Source organism: Taudactylus pleione, unplaced genomic scaffold, assembly GCF_031769625.1.
Source record: "Taudactylus pleione unplaced genomic scaffold, aTauple2 ptg000465l, whole genome shotgun sequence".
NCBI classification, from domain to species: Eukaryota; Metazoa; Chordata; class Amphibia; order Anura; family Myobatrachidae; genus Taudactylus; species Taudactylus pleione.
The window spans coordinates 53800-75565 of NW_028284867.1; the positions used below are offsets into that span (position 1 = coordinate 53800).

General features: G+C 46.1%; 1 protein-coding gene across 2 annotated transcripts in view; it reads left to right on the forward strand.

The window, feature by feature from the left end:
• Window positions 1–6638: 6638 nt before the first annotated feature.
• The window catches only part of LOC148504581 (cystine/glutamate transporter-like), a 40012-nt gene continuing 24884 nt past the window's right edge, over window positions 6639–21766 (forward strand). Inside the window, exons 1-5 of one of the 2 annotated variants that reach the window (XM_088448771.1) lie at window positions 6639–7035; window positions 14132–14258; window positions 15658–15773; window positions 16302–16427; window positions 21546–21645. In XM_088448771.1, coding sequence (XP_088304897.1) covers window positions 6813–7035; window positions 14132–14258; window positions 15658–15773; window positions 16302–16427; window positions 21546–21645 — 692 coding nt within the window. In that variant the 5' untranslated portion in view covers window positions 6639–6812. The remainder of the gene's footprint in view (window positions 7036–14131; window positions 14259–15657; window positions 15774–16301; window positions 16428–21545; window positions 21646–21766) is intronic. The other variant, XM_088448772.1, reaches the window with a different exon arrangement.

Genomic DNA, 21766 nt, shown 5'->3' on the forward strand with positions numbered 1-21766 from the left:
TAACATGGAGTACCATCGCAGCCTCATGCAAATTTACAAAAACTCTGACCGAATTGCTAACTTTATTGCACGTCGTCAGGTTGCGTAAGGCATCACATGGGATAATTTATGCACGCCCCTGCAACAGCGTTCAAACGCACTGGCACGCCTACCTTTCACCGACACCCACCCCCCCCCGTTACCACCTACAAACCGCACTTCCTGTCAATCACTCTCCGATGGGTCTGCATAGTCGCTGTGATCGCAGTCCTGATCGCAATTCCTAGTTTGCGTATGCGCACTGCGAAGCCTATGCATGTGAAGTACGCAACAATTGGCCGATTGCGTGCGTATTAGCAACTGCGTTCCTTGCTGACCCAGGCCCATAGTGCCCTGATTAACATTACACCACATAGTAGTGTCACTATTCATGTATGACACACAGTAGTAGTGCCCCTTACATATAATGCCCACAGCTGTAGTGCTCCTTACACACAATGCCCACAGCGGTAGTGCTCCTTAAACACAATGCCCACAGCGGTAGTGCTCCTTACACATAATGCCCACAGCGGTAGTGCTCCTTACACATAATGCTCACAGCGGTAGTGATCCTTACACATAATGCCCACAGCTGTAGTGCCCCTTACACATAATGCCCACAGCTGTAGTGCCCCTTAAACACAATGCCCACAGCGGTAGTGCTCCTTAAACACAATGCCCACAGCGGTAGTGCTCCTTAAACACTGCCCACAGCGGTAGTGCCCCTTACACATAATGCCCACAGCGGTAGTGCTCCTTACACACAATGCCCACAGCAGTAGTGCTCCTTATACACAATTCCCACAGTAGTATTACCCCTTATACACAATGCCCACAGCAGTAGTGCCCCTTACACATAATGCCCACAGCAGTAGTGCCCCTTACACATAATGCCCACAGCAGTAGTGCCCCTTACACATAATGCCCACAGCAGTAGTGCCCCTTATGCAGTGCCCACACTTGTCAGTCGATATCCTAACCCTCTCCCTAACCCTAACTCTCCCCCACAGCCTAAACCTAGCCTCCCCCCCACACCCTAAACATATCCCTCCCCTTTAGTGCCTAACCCCGTTACTTACCTTCGGGATGCTGGCGCCGGGATTCTGACAAGTGTCTGGATACTGAACGGATCCTCCAACAGGCCCTGTGCAATGTAAGAATCCACTGGATGTAAAGCTGTGTACACCCCCTGTGCGATATATTGTTGGTACAGCCGACAAACTATCTTTCAGTGCATCAATATATTTATAATCGGTGAAGGTCGTTGCTCAGATATTTCGTGTTGGCCATATCTTGCAGACACATCGTGTGCATCTGCTGGCGTGTACCGGCAGGAACCACCGACAATGACAGCAGAACTGGGCAGACACATTTAAATGCACCCCCCCCCCTTCTAATCAATGAATTATTTTACCACAAGTAACTGCACCTAAATTAACCGAGAATCCAGGAGTGGAGCATTTTGTGTGAGGTGGAAGGGGCCATGTTGTAAATTCTGTACTGGCCCCTGCACGATAGAGGTCGCAGATCCGGGACCTGCCTCTTTCCCTGCCCTCCCCCAGCTGTAGTAATAGCAGACCCCTCACTGCTGCCTTTGTACATAGAGCCGCCCTCTCTCATTACACCTGGTAAAACATTCCATATCCCAGATCTAGCTGGTCCCCCCTTTTCCCCCAGCCAGCAGCTGTATATATCCTAGTGATGTTGGGGCCAGACCCCCACAAGGACAGGGACTATACTAGCTGTGAGCTGTAATCTGTCACAAGCAGGATAAATAAAAATTATGTCACTATAATCTATCTGTTTGATCTTTCTCCTCCTGTATTGGATTAGCAGCGGGCTGGCACTCTCTCCCATGGCAGAGCGGAGATCGCATGGGTTTCATTAGGGATGGTTGTCGCGTGTTTGCACAAATTATTTAAAGAAAAGAAACATTTTCGGCGCTCATTCATAGGAAGTGTAAATGGGAAAACCAAGGAAAACGGAGACTCTTTCTGCCCCATAAAATAATCTCTGGGGGTAAAATTTTGGTGCCAGGTCGGATTGTCGCGCAATTCTGAATGTGAACACCGTTTCGGTCGGATCTACTGCACCAAGGATAGGGTTGGCGCAAATACAGGTAACAGAGGGTGGGGGGAATGTGGGGATCGGTCGCTGTGCTGGAAGCAGCGTAATTGCGACCGCTTTACGTGCTATTTAGGATTAGGCCTTGTATGTTTATCTGGTGTTTTTTTTTTTTTTTTTTTTTTATTTACAATAGACAGAAAATACGTTTTATAATCTCTTTCCTGTCTGAAGCTACATTGGTAGGAACAGTGTCAATTCTTTATTTTTAAATGACTGTAGAGAGAAATGGCTATCATCGATGGATGGATGGGAACGCATTTATAACATACATTTATTTTTGGCTATATACTGTAAGGGGGTACAAGAAATGTGGAAACATTAATTATATTTGGATTTTATTCTTATTGATTAGTGCAAAATAATTAAAAAAAAAGCAAATACATTTTTTTTTTACTTTTTTTTTTCACTTTTTTTCAACACTTTTTAAAAAAAAAAAACTTTTTTTTTTTCTGGGCTGAATTCATTGCCAACTTCAGCCAAGAGAGTGACATTGGTGTGAGTGGTTCCTTGTGACAAGCGCCCCTTGTTTTGTTGTGTGGGGACTCGGAGGTCTATTCCCAGGGAGTGTATAATTGGCAGAATACAGACCGTGCTGTGAGCATTCTGTGCTGGGTGCTTCACTTTACAGATGGCTGCAGTAAGATACACAGACTTGAAGTGACTGGAAAACATGAAGCCGGAGTCCCACAGAGTCCCAACTGGAACCCGCTGTTCTGGCTGGGATAACGGAACTTTGATTAATGTTTGTATCTAGGCCTCTATTTACCCAATTATTACATCAGTCCAAGATGCTGAAAGACAGAGCGCAGAGATCACCTGCTATTTTGGTAAGTAATTAGTGCACAAGCAGAGACAAATGAATATAACATACTCTGAATTGCTGGGCAATATGAGACTTATGTACTAAGCCTTGGAGCGAAATAAAGTATCAACCAATCAGCTCCTTGGTTGGAGTTGCCTATCGGGTACGGGTACGGCTTGGTGCATACAGAGAAATGCAGTCACATCACCGAAAGTGCAATTTTCCGAGGTTTAACCGCATTTTTCACTATAGTGCATCCAGCCCAAAGCCTGTAAAGAGATGGGAGCTGATTGGTTGGTACTTTATCTCTCCAAGGCTTAGTACATAGAGCCTTGCTCCCCCCCCCACTCCTGATAGCTGAAGTACCATCCCCATCCCATGATCCTCTAGTAAATAGTAATATTTGGAAGACATTCCACAGACAAGGCAGCTGTTAGAGTCTTTGTTATGTACCCAGCTGAGGCACCTGTGTCAGAGCCACCTCAGCCCATGTTCTATACTAACGATACTGCCTTGAACCTCTATACACTTCTGCCTATACCTTCTGATATCCTGCCTATAAACCTCTAAGGATGATGCTATTTTGCATACGCAGTTATACAGTAAATAAAGACTCCAGACCTAGAACCTGTGGTTCCAAAGCACAAAGTATTATTCAAGTAAAAGTACAGTCAGTTACACGCTAGTTATAAGTACAATTTAGCGCAAAGGAATTATACAGACCCAAGTACAGTTATACATACGCAGCGCTCTGGACCAGATGTAGGCATCAGCAAGAAACCCCTCGTCAATCAGCATTCAGCACGAAGACTAGGAACCCAGGGTCAGAGCACACATATTTATACCCCCCAGAAATAGACAACACAATAGAGAAGTTTGTTGCTAATACCATTGGTCCTAAAGGTGAGGGCATATGTTACAAGGCATCTAACAGGTTGGTTCAAATAGACACAGTTCATCCTCTAACAGCTGCTGGTCTCTGGTTTCCCGCCTCATGCAAATCCTAACAGTTGGTCATATAATGTACATTTTGTTGCTTGAAGTCTCTGCGGTCCATAAGTTGAGAATGCCTGTGGCGAACTCTACATCGATGTTACCGGAATACTGTTGAGAGAGTACGCATCAGTACAATACCAAACATGGCTTACTTATCACATATAAAACCTTAGTTACAAAATAACCTTTATTTCATAGCAGTTATAGTAAATGTGCATACTTGAATCTTATACCTTAAAGCTTATGGAACCTTGTATGTGAATATGTAATGTGTGAGTATGTGGGGTTTGATGTAAAGACGCTAGTTAACTTGGGGCAGATGCGTGTGCATGAAGCTAATATTCGGCGTTTTCATACAGGATCTTATGCATTCGCTAATATGCGACTAGTTAACTGCGCAATTGTGCGTATTAATGTGTGTATGAGAAATGGTGAAAGCTGCAATCGCATGATGCTAATAGTAATATCACCACATGTACTAAAGTGTGAGTTTATCTAAAATGGCGCTTGGGCGGCCATTCGCAAAATGGCATCTTGCGATTTCATTTCCAAGATGGCGTCTTGCGGCCAGTCGCAAGATGGTGTCGCTGCGATTCAATTTTAAACTGATCTTGTCTCAGCCAATAATTTAGCTTCGACAATACTCAGCTGAGGCACCTGTGTCAGAGCCACCTCAGCCCATGTTCTATACCCAGCTGAGGAATCTGTGTCAGAGCCACCTCAGCCCATGTTCTATACTCAGATGAGGCACCTGTGTCAGAGCCACCTCAGCCCATGTTCTATACTCAGCTGAGGCACCTGTGTCAGAGCCACCTCAGCCCATGTTTTATACCAAGCTGAGGCACCTGTGTCGGAGCCACCTCAGCCCATGTTTTATACCCAGCTGAGGCATCTGTGTCAGAGCCACCTCAGCCCATGTTCTATTCTCAGTTGAGGAACCTGTGTCAGAGCCACTTCAGCCCATGTTCTATACCCAGCTGAGGAACCTGTGTCAGAGCCACCTCAGCCCATGTTCTATACCCATGTGAGGCACCTGTGTCAGAGCCACCTCAGCCCATGTTCTATACCCAGCTGAGGCACCTGTGTCAGAGCCACCTCAGCCCATGTTCTATACTCAGTTGAGGCACCTGTGTCAGAGCCACCTCAGCCCATGTTCTATACCCAGCTGAGGAACCTGTGTCAGAGCCACCTCAGCCCATGTTCTATACCCAGCTGAGGAACCTGTGTCAGAGCCACCTCAGCCCATGTTCTATACCCATGTGAGGCACCTGTGTCAGAGCCACCTCAGCCCATGTTCTATACCCAGCTGAGGCACCTGTGTCAGAGCCACCTCAGCCCATGTTCTATACTCAGTTGAGGCACCTGTGTCAGAGCCACCTCAGCCCATGTTCTATACCCAGCTGAGGAACCTGTGTCAGAGCCACCTCAGCCCATGTTCTATATCCAGCTGAGGAACCTGTGTCAGAGCCACCTCAGCCCATGTTCTATACCCATGTGAGGCACCTGTGTCAGAGCCACCTCAGCCCATGTTCTATACCCAGCTGAGGCACCTGTGTCAGAGCCACCTCAGCCCATGTTCTATACCCAGCTGAGGCACCTGTGTCAGAGCCACCTCAGCCCATGTTCTATACCCAGCTGAGGAACCTGTGTCAGAGCCACCTCAGCCAATGTTCTATACTCAGTTGAGGAACCTGTGTCAGAGCCACCTCAGCCCATGTTCTATACTCAGTTGAGGAACCTGTGTCAGAGCCACCTCAGCCCATGTTCTATACTCAGCTGAGGCACCCGTGTCAGAACCACCTCAGACCATGTTCTATACTCAGCTGAGGCACCTGTGTCGGAGACACCTCAGCCCATGTTCTATACTCAGTTGAGGAACCTGTGTCAGAGCCACCTCAGCCCATGTTCTATACTCAGTTGAGGAACCTGTGTCAGAGCCACCTCAGCCCATGTTCTATGCTCAGTTGAGGAACCTGTGTCAGAGCCACCTCAGTCCATGTTCTATACCCAGCTGAGGCACCTGTGTCAGAGCCACCTCAGCCCATGGGTTCTATACTCAGCTGAGGCACCTGTGTCAGACCCACCTCAGCCCATGTTCTATACCCAGCTGAGGCACCTGTGTCAGCCACCTCAGCCCATGTTCTATACCCATGTGAGACACCAGTGGTTCTCCAATTATTGTTTCACTAGACCTGCAGTATAGTATTACATATATTGGAGATAAGATGGAATAAGTTAAACAGGTATATCCTCAATTTCATCCTGAATTATAAACCATTTAATGGGAAGTGACCCTAGCATGAGCGTGGAACGGAATAGTGTGTGGGGGCGGCCTAGTATTATTGTACATAGCATTGTCTTGTGTGGTCTGACAGTAAGCTATATGTAATGCTTGGGGGCCCAAATCAGTTGTGGTCCAGGTCTGTCCGGCTGTCCTCCCTCCCTCGCTTTCTGGCTGTGTCCCCAAATTTATTGGCATCACTCTGCGATTATACGTTGTTTATCCAGTTGTGAAATAACCATAGAGGCTAGCAACACATGCTTACATTACACTCTGTGCTGCTGACACTGGGATGATGAACCTGCAGCGCTTGTCTGGGGCTTTAGTTCCCCCCCCCTATAAGTACAGATGTAAGGTGGGCTTTCATCCTGCTTATGAATGAGTGGACCCAGCAGGGGCGAGCTGAACTGTTTACCTCCTACAACACAGGGGCAGTGACCAGAGGCTGGAGCAGAGAGAGAGAGAGAGAGCTTGTTTCTTAGTGACTAGAGAACATTGCCTGTCTTCATTCGCACAGAACATTTATAGCTAAAGAGAGTTTCTCAGGCAGAGGTGACAGAACAGAGGGAGCTCCAGGTACGCACAGTAATGGGGGCTTCTGACGAAACCTCAAGAGATGGGGACACGAAGAAAGACGATGGGATGGTCTACCTGCGGAAGAAAATCACTTTGGTACGAGCCATCTCCTTTACCATTGGGACAATTATTGGAAGTGGCATTTTCATAGCTCCTAAAGGTGTCCTGAAGAACTCTGGCAATGTAGGTCTGTCCCTCATCATCTGGGGGCTGTGTGGTGTCCTCTCTATGTGTGGTGAGTACATGGACTTTTTAGGGAATTACTGATGTGATTTGTAACTATGTTTGTGCAACGCAGACGTGATGTGCAAGCATTTGCAACTATTAGTGCATTGCAAATATCTGCACGCCCACCAAGAACACAAAAGTGGGCACACTAGCTGCGTCTGATATAGGATGGCTGTCTGCGGGCCCTGCACAATGGGCCAATTAACTGTTAGGACTCTTCAAATACGGCTATTGGGTGCAAATTTACACCTATGCAGTGGCAAACGCAGGATATCTAGAGGGGGGTTTCCAAATGCCTGATTTTAGAGCGAGTGTGGCCAGTCCATGGAGAGGGCAGAATTAGTACTTATCCAGCTTTAATATGCATCATACAATGTGTATTGTGTGTCATAAATCCAGCATAAACAGGATCACAGTAAGTCATTTCATGCGGCAGTAAGCCATCCTGCCTGAGCTGAATGTTTTTATTTTAGATGTGGGCACCATTCCAGAGCACTGGAGCAAGTCCGGGAGCCTGGAGGAGCAGCAGAAGAACCTAGCACTTACCTGGACATATATGTACATATTGGGCTGTATATCAGTGCATCCCTAACAGTGCAAGTTTTCCAGATATCCTAGTTGGTGCACAGGTTATTTATTACTGGCTGACATATGTTAAAAGACCCACAGGTGGTGCTAATAATTTCATTTGTGATACTGAGAAGAACATGTAGCACTAATAAAATTCTGTTATATTACTATTTCTACTGTGGTCATGGTAAGTGCTGGGGAGGGGGGTTTCCAGGCAGATGGAAACCCCCCCTGCGTTTGCCTATGCTATGAATGAGAAAAAAAAACATTTTGTGCTAGGTGGGAAGAAATGTAAATGCACAACCTGATCTGGAGTTGTTAGAGGGGCGCAGCGCAGACCAACCCTAAAAGGTATTGTAAATCTACAGCTGGTCAGTAGCTGTTTGTAGCACACGAGGACGTACAGCTGCTAACAAGTTGCATGCAAAACATTTTTTGCATTTGCCTCTCATATAATATAATATGATATAATATATGGGTTTGCTCAGCTGCAGATTCTACACAGGAAAAACATGACATCTAACTAGAAATCAGCACCAATATATGCAAGGTCCCATATTGGCAATAGTTGGCCGATGTTTTACCTACCCGATGGTTACTGCGCAGAGATGCATAAGGAATCTGGCTGCAGGGAGTGTGGATGCTAGTGGGCGTTGCTATGAGGTACCGTGGGTGGCTGGGCAGACGCGGATGTGCCGCTGACAGCAGCAGCTTCTAAAGACGCACAACCGCTCACAGAACGCCATACTCATGCGGAGGGCAGGTGCAAGCTTCCATGTAGTCCGCACTGAGACAGAATTGCACCGTCGTAAGTAGGCGTCTCACTAATGATAAAATCGGCTGCGGCATTAGCAATAAAGACGCCACTGTGGCAAAAGACATGACCGCATCTGCATGCAACTCTGAAACAGGCGGTGTGTGTGTCAGATCTGCCACCCTAAAGGGGCATATCCACTACATGATTAATGAACGATATCGTTATTGTTCAATCATTCATCCTACTATGCAGTGCAAAATGTGCCCACACTGAACGATATATCATTCAGTGCCGGCACCCTCCCTCATCCCCGATGACATAGTGGTTAGCATTGGTGCCTCTCAGCAGTTCAGGTCATGAGCTCAATTCCCTGTAAGGAGTAATATGTGTGGAGTTTGTATGTTTTCCCCATGTTTGATTGAGTTTCCTCCCACACTCCAAAAATATACTGATTATTTGGCTCTTGACTTAAATAAATACCCCCCCTCCCCCCCCCAAAAAAACAACTTATGCTGGCCATACACGCTACAATTATCGGGGCGATCCGGCTGATATTGGCGGATCGTCCCGATAACTGTAGCGTGTGGGGGGGCGACCGAGGGTTAAATATTGCTTGGTCGGGCATGCCGGATTGTCCAGCATACCTGTCCGATGCGATATTTCCGATGCAGTGTATGCCCAGCCGTGGCCGACAGACATTTCCTGTGTTCCTTCCTACGGAAGGAACAGGGAAATGTCTCCTCCCCCGGGGGCAGAGCGCGGATGTCGGGTTTATACACTGTGAGAGAAATCTCACAGTGTATGCCGGCGACATCTGCGGCTGGCAGCCGCCCAGATAAAATGTCTGTCGGTCTGACAGACATTTTATCTGGCCGTGTATGCCCAGCATTAGTTTGTGTGTGTCATACTTGGCAGCTCTCCAAGAAAGTCCGGGAGAGTCCTGCATTTGGAGAGGATCTTCTGACAGAGTTGGCCAGCATCCCCATTTTCCAGACTGAAGCAGGCGGTTGGTTGACACGAGTTGCATTGAATTGCGTCATCCTAGCCCCGCCCCCACTGTAAAATGCAGCAAATCGCTGCTTTAAACAAATGGGTTGGGGCCCCAACCATCAAACAGATTTGCCATCCAAGGAACTCTTCCAGAGGGATTTTTTGGAAAGTCAGTAACTCGTTTGGTGTGTGTCCATGTGGTAGGGAATATAGATTGTAAGCTGCACTGGGGCAGGGACTGATGTGAATGGCCAAATATTCTCTCTTAAGCGTTGAATGTATGTGCAGTATATATATTTTATATATACTGTATATACAGAGATGTACTATATATATATATATATATATATATATATATAGTACATCAGAAAACCCGTCACTCTGCAGACCGAACTGGAGGTCGTTAACTTGCTTCGGGTGCCCTCAGCAATGGAGATCACTCCCTTAATGCAAACAGCGGCACTCCGGAGGCTTGCATAGCAGTGTAAATGTAAACAGGGTGTCTTTTATTCTACGTTTCGAGGTCACCCCCTTCCTCAGGAACAGTGTGTGTTCCTGAGGAAGGGGGTGACCCCGAAACGTAGAATAAAAGACACCTGTTTACGCTGCTATGCAAGCCTCCGGAGTGTCGCTGTTGTGCTGCTGTGTGTGTATGTATGTATATATATATATATATATATATATATATCTTAAGGGGGAAAAAATTACATTGGGCCTGATTCACTACGGATCGCTATACTGGTTATACGCACGCAACGCAGTTGCTAAAATCAGCAGTAACATAAATGTCTGCATTCGCATTGCGATCGCAGACTGTCATAAGGACGCCCACTTCCCCTTACTCACATCCGTATACTTGGCCAACATAGAAAAGCAATCGGTAACATCGGACAGTTAATGAAGCCCAGACCTTACTCAGGAATTGATTACTTCAGCGCACGCTATGCGGTCTCAGACGGCCACTGGATACAAGTGGCTAATTTATGCACGTCCATGCAATGGCTTTGAAATGTACTGGAATGTCCGCGTTCCCCCGACCCCTCCCCCAGTACCCCGTCACCACCCACAAACGGCACTTCCTGTCAATCACTCTGCCATGGGCCTTTATATCCTCTGCGATCTCTGGACCTGATTCAGAGACGGACCCTCTGAAAGAGCGCTTGCTCTGAATCAGGGCGTTTTTTTTTCTGGAGCGGCCAGGATGATGGTCGCGATGGTCAAGACCATCGCGACCATCGGGCTTGAGACGAGACCCTTGTGGTAGGGTCTCGTGGCCGCAAGCCCCAGAGAGCTTCTGGCTCTAATAGAGCCGGAAGCTCTCTCACTGACATCACTGGTGATGTCAGTGGGGCCGCCCACAAACGGCAGGCGTTCGCATGGGAACGCCTCCGTTTGTGAAGCCACCCCCCCGCCATGCCTACAAAATGGGGCGAGCTGTCGATCAACATCAACAGCCGCCCCTTTTGTAGTGAGCCACGGAGCGAGTGCTTTTTGCGCTCGCTCCGGGGCTCGCGCATGCCGCGCGTGCGCACTGGGCCACCATCGACCCGCTTGCGAGCGGGTCTGACCAGGCCCTCTGTCCCAATCGCAGTGGCTTTTTCGCGCATTGCGATGCATGTGCATCAGTCGACCGTTTGCGCGCGTATAAGCTGCCGCGTTCCTTGCTGAATCAGGCCCTTTGTACATTAAGCGGATGATGGTAAACTGCTAATTAAAATACAAGTGTGAAACAGCTCTCACAAAGCTTTCATCCGAATCTAGGGACTTTTATTCACATTTCCCATAGACAGCAAAACCAACATCTGTTTCAGGAAGTGCGGTGTGCAAAGTAAAATTTCTTCCCCACTTTGTCTCCATGTAAGAACTGGTCTATGTAGTACATACATTGGTGAACGGCAACTAAACAAGAGCGGTTTTGTACATATTCCACTGCAGGGATCACTGCATAAAACAGCCTTTATTATTGCTCAGTTATAATGTTTTCCCGAAACCCCCTGCGGAATTCTTGTTTTTCTCCTGCAGAACAGACAGCTGCAGCTGGCAAACTTTTTCCTTTATGAATGTGATCTCCTCTTTGGCTTCCTTTAATTGCTAAAGTTTAGGTGCAGTAAACAAATTTGCAGATCAAGCATCAGATCATTATTTATTTCCTATTAGTATTATTATTGATGTTTTGTTTTTTTTATTAACAAAGCCTAATGCTGGGTACACCCTGGGAGATGGGTGCCAGACTGTAGATAGACCATAATTAGTTAGACAATGTCTAGATCGACCACAGTTGTTACACAGTCAATAGATCGACAGGTACAAAAGGTCGACACACTAAAGGTCGACATGTAAGAAGGTCGACAGGTACAAATGGTCGACATGAAAATGGTCGACACAAAAATGATCGACATTTTTTTATTATTTAGGTTTAGGGTTAGGCACTTAAGATGAGCCAGTGTCCAACGTCATTCCCTACCATCCAAGTGGGCATGGAGGGGGAATAAATCCATGTGGCGAGCGAAGCGAGCCACCGTGCCCGCAAGGGGCCTAATGGTGTTTACGCAATTTAAAAAAAAAAAAAAAATGTGTCGACCATTTTCGTGTCAACTTTTTCCATGTCGACCTTTTGACCCTGTCGACCATTTGTACCTGTCGACCTTCTTACATGTCGACCTTTAGTGTGTCGACCTTTTGTACCTGTCGATCTATTGACTGTCTAACAACTGTGGTCGATCTAGACATTGTCTAACTAATTTTTGTCTATCTCTTATACCACACCCCTGGGAGATATATATCGGCTCTTCAATCGAATGGGCGATATATTGCCAACGCATCGTCTGGTGCCTACCAACAATATGTCTGTGAACGATGTCGCTCAATCATATCGCGTGGGCTGTGCAGCACACCCGGTGGGCAGTATATCTGCAGATATATCAGCCCATCTGGCGCTGTGTATGGCCGGTATGCCGACCACCCATACACTTGGTGCAGGGACTCGGCAGTAATTGACACCTCTACTAGACGGGCAAATTCAAATGCACCAACAGCCCAAATACATTGGCAGAACGATTGATAAGCGTGTATGCACTTACCAATCGTTAGATAGGTCGGCAGTCGACCTGTCGGCTAATTGTGTACCCAGCTTAAGGTTCCAGAATGAAATCTCCGAGCACAGGGATATTATGGGATTAGTTACATTGTTCTGTAAGAATGTAAACAGTGATCTTTCCTCCTGTAAGGGAAGCTTCTATATACTTATCCACAGTAGCAGAAATCGTAGTCCTCCTCATACGTTACCGCCTCCCAAACCAATTCTCACCACCTACTATAACACAACGATTAATGAGACCATTTTGCATGCTTGGAACTTGGACTTTGGAAGGTCGCTCATGTATCAAGGTGCAAAAAAAGAAAGAAAAAAAAAATACCCAAGTGTTTTAAATTACTTTGACAGCTTGAACCAATAATAAAAGATTTCGGAATTGATTAGCCTATCTAGAACTGATGACCCAATAGCGTGAATTGCATGAACCTACTTGACCCCTCTGCCACTTATGACTAATAAGCCCCTCTCTTCTTGCACATCCTTCACTTAATTATCCTTCATGATTCTGTCCTTTACAGGATCACTTGCATCCTATGTTTCCAGCAGCTCTTGTGTGAGGTGTATGAATGTAGAACATGAGGTTGTGAGTTCAAATACCAGGTATGACATTGCTGAGAAATGTGTGTTTTAAATTCAGGGGCCCAGGGGGATGTACTAAAATGACAAGGTGCACACAAATCACACAGTGACTGATGGCTAATTGGCATATGAGGTTTGGTGTTCACATCCCTTGTTTGGAGTGTTCTGAAAGTATATGTAAGTGCTTTACAAATGTATGTGCTATATATATATATATATATATATATATATATATATATATATATATATAGCACATATATATACACACACCCTCCCTTGCAAATCCTGTGTTGCTCTATCCTTGTAGTCTACCTCCTGCATGTTTTGTAATACAGTGTGTGTGTGTGTGTGTGTGTGTGTGTGTGTGTGTGTGTGTGTGTGTGTGTGTGTGTGTGTGTGTGTGTGTGTGTGTGTGTGTGTGTGTGTGTGTGTGTGTGTGTGTACTGTACCTTGCCTATTATGTTTTATACTTTTTTGACCATGAACATTTTACTCTCGATGCTCTATTTTCCCATTGTACAGCACTGAATTTTATTTTTATAACAATAATAGGAAGTTATAGAGCAGTATTTAATATAAGGAGCATCATACGGTAAGAGAAGTGGTATGTTGAGAAAAGTATATGGTATCACAGACCAGTCTGTGCTCTGAGGATCTGCATATGGTATCACAGACCAGTATGTGCTCTGAGGATCTGCATATGGTATCACAGACCAGTATGTGCTCTGAGGATCTGCATATGGTATCATAGACCAGTATGTGCTCTCAGGATCTGCATATGGTATCACAGACCAGTATGTGCTCTGAGGATCTGCATATGGTATCACAGACCAGTATGTGCTCTCAGGATCTGCATATGGTATCACAGACCAGTATGTGCTCTGAGGATCTGCATATGGTATCACAGACCAGTATGTGCTCTGAGGATCTGCATATGGTATCACAGACCAGTATGTGCTCTCAGGATCTGCATATGGTATCATAGACCAGTTTGTATGGGAAGGATCTGCCTATGGTATTGCGGAGCAGTGTTAGGAAGTCGGACATAGCTTGTGAGCCCCAATGGCTGGTTGGCACAGAATATCAATGTAGTTTATCCTCTCTCTATTTTAGGTGCCTTATCTTATGCAGACCTTGGCACATCTATCAAGAAGTCTGGTGGGCACTATATCTATTTGTTGGAGACCCTGGGGCCTGTCCCAGCCTTCCTGAGACTATGGGCTGAATTTGTCATGATACGGTAATTTTTTTCTTTCCTCCCAGCATAGAATAACACTTAGGGGTAAATTTACTAAAGTGAGAGTTTTTAGAAGAGAGTTTCAAAAGTGATGTTGCCCATAGCAACCAATCAGATTCTAGCTATTATCTTATGGAAGGTGCAAGTTAAATGTTAAGTAGAATCTGATAGGTTGCCATGGGCAACATCACTTTTAAAACTCTCTTCTAAAAACTCTCACTTTAGTAAATTTACCCCTAAAGGTGCACATTTAAGTCTGCTTTCAACAGAAAACTAGGACATTCCTATACATTCTGCCCAATTTCCCAAAATATAAAATCTGGATAAAATGCATTATGGCGTGATCCTCCCTGCCGCGCCCCCATGTATCTGAGATCACCCCCAGTCCCGTAGGCCAAGCCCTTATCCCCTTCGGGAATCTGTAACTATCTAAGTGCAACATGCACTAAAACACTTATAACAAGATGGTTCTCGTATTAATCGTGTGGAACTAAATGAATAATCGAGCTGAGGGCCTGAATCAGACCCGCTCGCTAGGATGCGTTCGTACGCAGCCGTCTGCAGCCTGAGTATGCAAATCCCGCTGCGTCTTAATAATGCACGCCCCTGAAACGGCGTTCAGACGCACAGACACGCTTGCGTTAGCACCACCAGACCCCATGTTACCATCGACCACCCCCCTGTCACCACCCACAAATGGAACGTCCTGCGGTGCGTCTGTGTACAGGCTGCGAACGCTTACCGATCGCATGGACTAGTTTGCGCACGCGCCCTTTGTCTTGTATACATGCGCAGATTGCAAACATCAGCAGGCTACGTGCGAATGCAGCCTAGCCAACGGGTCTGAATCAGGCCTTGAGTTCTAACGAAATAGACGTTACAAATTTCAATTGGCAAAAACAGGAATATCTTGGTAAACATACCACAGCCCTATATACAGTGATATCTACATTTTGAGGTCATGGTTTATTTGAAAGGGTTTGAAGCCTGAAAATACCTGAATGATGTGGTCCAGCAGGATGCTCCCCGTCTCCCCGGCCAGGAGATAGTATGATCCATCCCCAAATAGACATTATTGAACAAACTTCTTTATAACGTGGTATACATGGGTCAGCTTGCAGCATCAGTGAATCTATCTTGCCGACGGCTTGCTGTAGACAGATAAAGCCGAGGATGGTTGGTTGCTATGGGCAACATCTCTACTTGTCCACTTCTCCACTCTTTTTAAAAGGCTTGATACCTCTCCCTCTGTCACTGGTGGGTTGCAGGATCTGGTATAAATAGGGGACAGAGACTCTGAACTTTCTGCACTGATAAATCCGTAACACGATGAATCTATTTTATATAGAGATTGCAAATTATGGAAGCAAAGCATTAATCTCTCACTTTTGTGTGTTTCTAGGCCAGCAAATATCGCCGTCGTCTGCTTAGCCTTCGGACGTTACATAATTGAGCCCCTTTTTGTGCCTTGCAATGCACCGGACATCGTCATCAAACTCATCAGCTCCCTCGGAATCGGTTAGTCCTGTATAAATGATTCCTATACTAAGGGGCAGCAGTTCATGAAACATTAAGGAAACTATAATATGTTATAATATGTTATTTCGGGATGGGTACAGGATGCCGGCTTCGGCATCCCGACAGGGTTAAGATACCGACACCTGTCGGCAGGTTTCCTAACTCTCCCCCACTCCCTACACTAACCCTCCCTCGCTAGTGCCTAAACCTAACCTCCCCATCCCCGCACCCTAAGCCTCCCCCCAACCCCACTACTTACCTTCGGGTATTCTAAGCCCCGGCATCCCCGATGTTGGGACACTGAATGTATACCCGTTATTTGCAGCCCTGGCAAAGTGATGCAGGCATTATCATGAATACTAGTACCTCGTGTCTCAGTGATGCTGTTACAGCGCATTGATAGGCTACATTGTCACAAATATTGGATCAGACAACAAAATGGCTGCCTCCGCATCGTTTATGTGACAGGTACTGTATATATTAAATAGCCTGATAGAGCTTTTTATTATTACTTTTTTTTATAACTAGCAATCACCATCGCACTGAACTGCTGGAGTGTCACCTGGTCCGCGAACCTCCAAATCGTCTTTACAGCTCTAAAGTTACTGGCTATAGGGCTAATTGTAATACCCGGAATGATGGCGTTAACAGCTGGTAAGCAAAATAATTATAAAGATTGGCGTGTTTTCATATTTTATTTTTTTTTTACTTTTTAAAGTCCACACTCCTAATCAGCAGTCTTCCCATTCCCAAATTAGGAAATAGGCTTTATTTATTTAATAATGTGTGTACAGTATACTGTAATCTGGCTATTATTTCGCAGCCACTGTAGTAACAGTAAATTTTCATACTTGGGTGTGTCTTAGATGCATTCAGCGAATCAGACATGGCCCACGGCCGTCATCCTCATTAGCTCACAACCGGGTGTTGAGCACATACAAGTAATCTCCCTCCAAACAGGCTCATTTGCCTCTTGTACAGTAGGTGGCCATTTTGAGACGCGTTTCGCATCTGTTCAACTGGGCATGAGGCCCTTTCTGTATCATTTATTTACATGGTACCCATATAATTTTGTAGGTTAAGATGAGAACAAGTCGAGCAGCAGCAACAAGAGGAAATGGGAGTTTCCTGCCCGAAGAGCTTCTTGGTTAAGAAATATCAGGGCTTTGTAGGCCGTCTCCAATGGCAACCCTGATTACTGTAGCTGAACACACAGCACCATGAAAATGAGCATTTAACATGGTTCCTATTATGGTTCTGTAAAAATGCAGCCAGAGCCTCTCTTTGAAACATGAAGGGACAGAGACACAGCTGCCTCCAGAGTGCTGGATTGTTGGTTCTCTCTCTCTCGTTCTCTCTCTCTCTCTCGTTCCCTCTCTCTCTCTCGTTCCCTCTCTCTCTCTCGTTCCCTCTCTCTCTCTCGTTCCCTCTCTCTCTCTCGTTCCCTCTCTCTCTCTCGTTCCCTCTCTCTCTCTCGTTCCCTCTCTCTCTCTCGTTCTCTCTCTCTCTCTCGTTCTCTCTCTCGTGTGTGTGTGTATATGTATATGTGTATATATATATATATATATGTATGTGTATATATATATATATATATATGTCTATGTATATTTATATATGTATATATATATATATATATATATATATATATATATATATATATATATATATATATATATATTAGGGGTGAGCGGGTTCGGCCCCGAGCCCCCCCCCGATCCGAGGCCGATCCGAGTCAGGCTCGACTTTTCCCGCCTGACTCGGATCTGAAATCGAGGCAAAACGTATTCATCCCGCCTTCCGGGTCTCGCAGGTTTTGGATCCTATATAAGGTACCTGCGTCGGCGCCATTTTCTCACTCGGCTGTGGACAGTGAAGAGGGAGGGTGGGAGTTAGGGTTGGCTGGGCAGTGTAGTGTAGTGTAGTGTAGTGTAGTGCAGAGCAGTGTTGTGCTGTGCTGTGCTGTGCTGCTGTTGTCCATAGGGGCTGTGTCCACTACTTCAAAGTCCATAGGGGCTGGCTGTGTTGTGCTGTGCTGCTGTTGTCAATAGGGGCTGTGTCCACTACTTCAAAGTCCATAGGGGCTGGCTGGACTGTGTTGTGCAGTCAGTTGTCCATAGGGGCTGTGTCCACTCCAAAGTCCTGTGCAGTGTCCCAGTCCTAAAGGGGTGCTGTAGTGTTGTCCAGGGGGTGCTCTGTCCGTCAGGGGTGCTCCCCCCAAGTGCTAAAAAAAAATAATATTTTTTCTGTGTTTGTGAATTGTGTGCGCAGTAGCCGCACGTGCATCAACAAAGTAGTGCCAAGCGTGCGCCTGTGTCATAAGTAAAGGGCCGGCTGGTTTGACCGTTAAAGGGTGCTGTAACCCCCAAAGTACACTCCAAACCAAATAAAAAAATATTTTCTGTGTTTGTGAACTGTGTGCTCAGTAGCCGCACGTGCATCAACAAAGTAGTGCCAAGCGTGCGCCTGTGTCATAAGTAAAGGGCCGGCTGGCTTGACCGTTAAAGGGTGCTGTAACCCCCAAAGTACACTCCAGTCCAAACCAAATAAAAAAATATTTTCTGTGTTTGTGAATTGTGTGCGCAGTAGCCGCACGTGCATCAACAAAGTAGTGCCAAGCGTGCGCCTGTGTCATAAGTAAAGGACCGGCTGGCTTGACCGTTAAAGGGTGCTGTAACCCCCAAAGTACACTCCAACCCAAATAAAAAAATATTTTCTGTGTTTGTGAATTGTGTGCACTGTGGCTGCACGTGCATCAACAAAGGAGCAGCTCCAAGCGTGCGCCTGTGTCCCATAAGTAAAGAGCCGGCTGGCTCATTTCTTAAAGGGTGGTGTAACCCACAAAGTGCACTACTCTCCAGCAAAAATAAAAAAATATTTTCTGTGTTTGTGTACGCTTTAGCCGCACGTATATATCAATATAACATAAATGGAGGACCAAACTTTCTCTGATAAAAATAAAATAGGGAAAGATCAAGAACCACTTCCTCCTAGTGCTGTTGCTGCTGCTGGGAGTTGTTCATCATCCCAGAGAGGAAGTAGGAACATCACTACTTTTACTAAACAATTGACCCTCCAACAGTCCCTAGCGATGAGGATGAAGTACGACAGCAGTCATCCTGAAGCAAAACGTATAACTGAGGCCTTGACTGCTATGTTGGTGTTAGACATGGGTCCGGTATCCGCCATTAGTGCAGTGGGATTTAGACAATTGATGGAGGTAGTGTGTCCCCGGTTCCAAATCCCGTCTAGATTCCACCTGCATCCTCAAAGCAGCAGCGACAAGCGTGCGTCTGTCTGTTAAAGGGTTGTGTAACCCTCAAAGTGCACTCCACAAACAATAAAAATATTCTTTTTTTTTCTGTCTTTGTGAATTGTGTGGGCTGTAGCCGCACCTGCATCCTCAAAGCAGCAGCGACAAGCGTGCGTCTGTCTGTTAAAGGGTGGTGTAACCCTCAAAGTGCGCTCCACAAACAATAAAAATATTCTTCTTTTTTTTTCTGTCTTTGTGAAATGTGTGGGCTGTAGCCGCACCTGCATAGTTAAAGCAGCAGCGACAAGCGTGCGTCTGTCTGTTAAAGGATTACATCAGTGACAACATCCAAGTAGGCATGTCAGACAGTCCGTACCTGTACTGGCAGGAAAAAGAAGCAATTTGGAGGTCCCTGTACAAACTGGCTCTATTTTACCTGAGTTGCCCTCCCTCCAGTGTGTACTCCGAAAGAGTGTTTAGTGCAGCCGGGAACCTTGTCAGCGAAAGGCGTAGGAGGTTGCTTCCACAAAATGTGGAGAAGATGATGTTCATAAAATGAATTATCAACTCTTCCAGGGAGACCAGCCTCCTGAACGTACAGAGGGACCTGTGGTTGTGGATTCCAGCGGGGACGAATTAATACTCTGTGAGGATGAGGATGTACACAACACTGAAGAGGGTGAGGACGACATCTTGCCTCCGTAGAGCCAGTTTGTGCAGGGACAGATTAATTGCCAGCTTGTTTTGTGGGGGCCCAAACGAACCAATCATTTCAGCCACAGTCATGTGGCAGACCCTGGCGCTGAAATGATTGGTTTGTTAAAGTGTGCATGTCCTGTTTATACAACATAAGGGTGGGTGGGAGGGCCCAAGGACAATTCCATCTTGCACCTCTTTTTTTTCTTTGCAGTATGTACTGTTTGGGGCCTAGTTTTTCAAACTGCCATCCTGTCTGCCACTGCAGTGTCACTCCTAGATGGGCCACGTGTTTGTGCCGCCCACTCGTGTCGCTTAGCATAGTCATCCAGCTACCTCGGTGCAACCTTTTGGACATAAAAACACTATTGTGAGGTGTGAGGTGTTCAGAATAGACTGGAAATGAGTGGAAATTAAGGTTATTGAGGTTAATAATAGCATAGGAGCAGAAAAACCCACACATTCTGTGATTTTAGCTGTTTTTATGCTTTTTAAAAAAAAAATACAGATCCAAAACACAAAACCCAGAACCCAAGACACGGAAGGGTGGTTTTGGCAAAACCAATCCAGATCCAAAACACGAAGAAAGATCCAAAACCAAAACACAAAACACGAAAAGTGGCCGGTGCACACCCCTAATATATATATATATATATAATATGTATATATGCATGCAGTCGGGAAGCCGGCGGACCTAATCTGACAGCCGGCAAGGGTCTAAAGACAGGCGTTGATATGCCAACGCCTGTCATTAGACATACGCCGGGAGCCCGACGCCCGGCATCCCGATCAAAGGGATGCCGAGTGCGGATAGCCGCGGGGGAGGGTTAGGTTTAGGGTTCCCGGGGTTCTTAGGGTTAGGCACCCCCCCGGGAGGTTAGGTTTCGGCTAGGGGAAGGGGGGAGGGGTTAGAGGGTAGAGAGAGGTTAGTATATACTTACCTTAGGACGATCAAGATTTCCTCCTCTACCGGGATGCCGCTGTCGGGATTCCAACCGCTGGGCATGGGTCCGGCGGTAAATCATACTGATTCCTATATATTAGTAAATGCAATAGCGATTTGTACCCTTGCCTTTGCCTTTTGCAATATACAGCAGCTATGCTATACAGGAATACTTCTGCAGGGAGGTCCAGTCCTTAATCCGGCCTGGGGCTGTGTAATGCAGAGCCTAATTGGATGGGAGAGAGCATTGGTGCCCCCCCCATTTTTTAAATAAGGACATAAGATAGTGCACCTGATAAAGGGCCATGGCCTGATGGGGAAGGGCCAGGGAAGAGATAGGGGAGGCCAGGAGATGCTGGGGATAAAAGAAGAGGAAGCTACAAGTGAGAATGATAATAAACAGGAAAATCGACAGGTCCAAACAGCGTCCCCCTGCCCTGCGGTGCCCTGTGCCATGGCACAGGTGGCACTACCCTAGTTACGGCCCTGTGGATGGAGACTACGTCAGAGATCAATACATTGAATTTGTAATTAAGAGGAGTAACTGTACAAGTCTTTTCACTGATACATTCAGATCCATTAAAAAACTACTAGTATGGCTGCCACATACATTACGCTGAAAACCTGGCCTGTGAATTGCAACAGGAGATAATAAACCGGTTCCGTCATTATTGTCCTCTCCAAATTAAATTTTTTATATACTTGTTTCTCAAGTGGAGGTTTTGCTCTTAGCAACCAATCATCTTCTAGATATTTATCAAGTACATTCTATAAAATGATAGCTATAATCTGATTGGATGCTATGGGCAGGGCTTAATAAGCCACCCCCTTAGTGCTACAGTATACAGTATGTATCATTCAGAGGTGTCTCTTATACTTACAGGGCACACGGAGAACTTCCAAGATGCGTTTGACACGACCTCTCTGGCCCTCGACAAAATTCCGCTGGCGTTCTATTCCGGGATGTTTGCTTTCGGAGGCTGGTAGGTCGCTCCCCTCTAGCTCATGTGTGTCGGAGACATTTTACCAACGCCGGCATAATAAGAATAGGTTCTAGAGCAACAGTTGGAAGCAGGAAAATAGCTGGTGAGGAGTATATGGGAG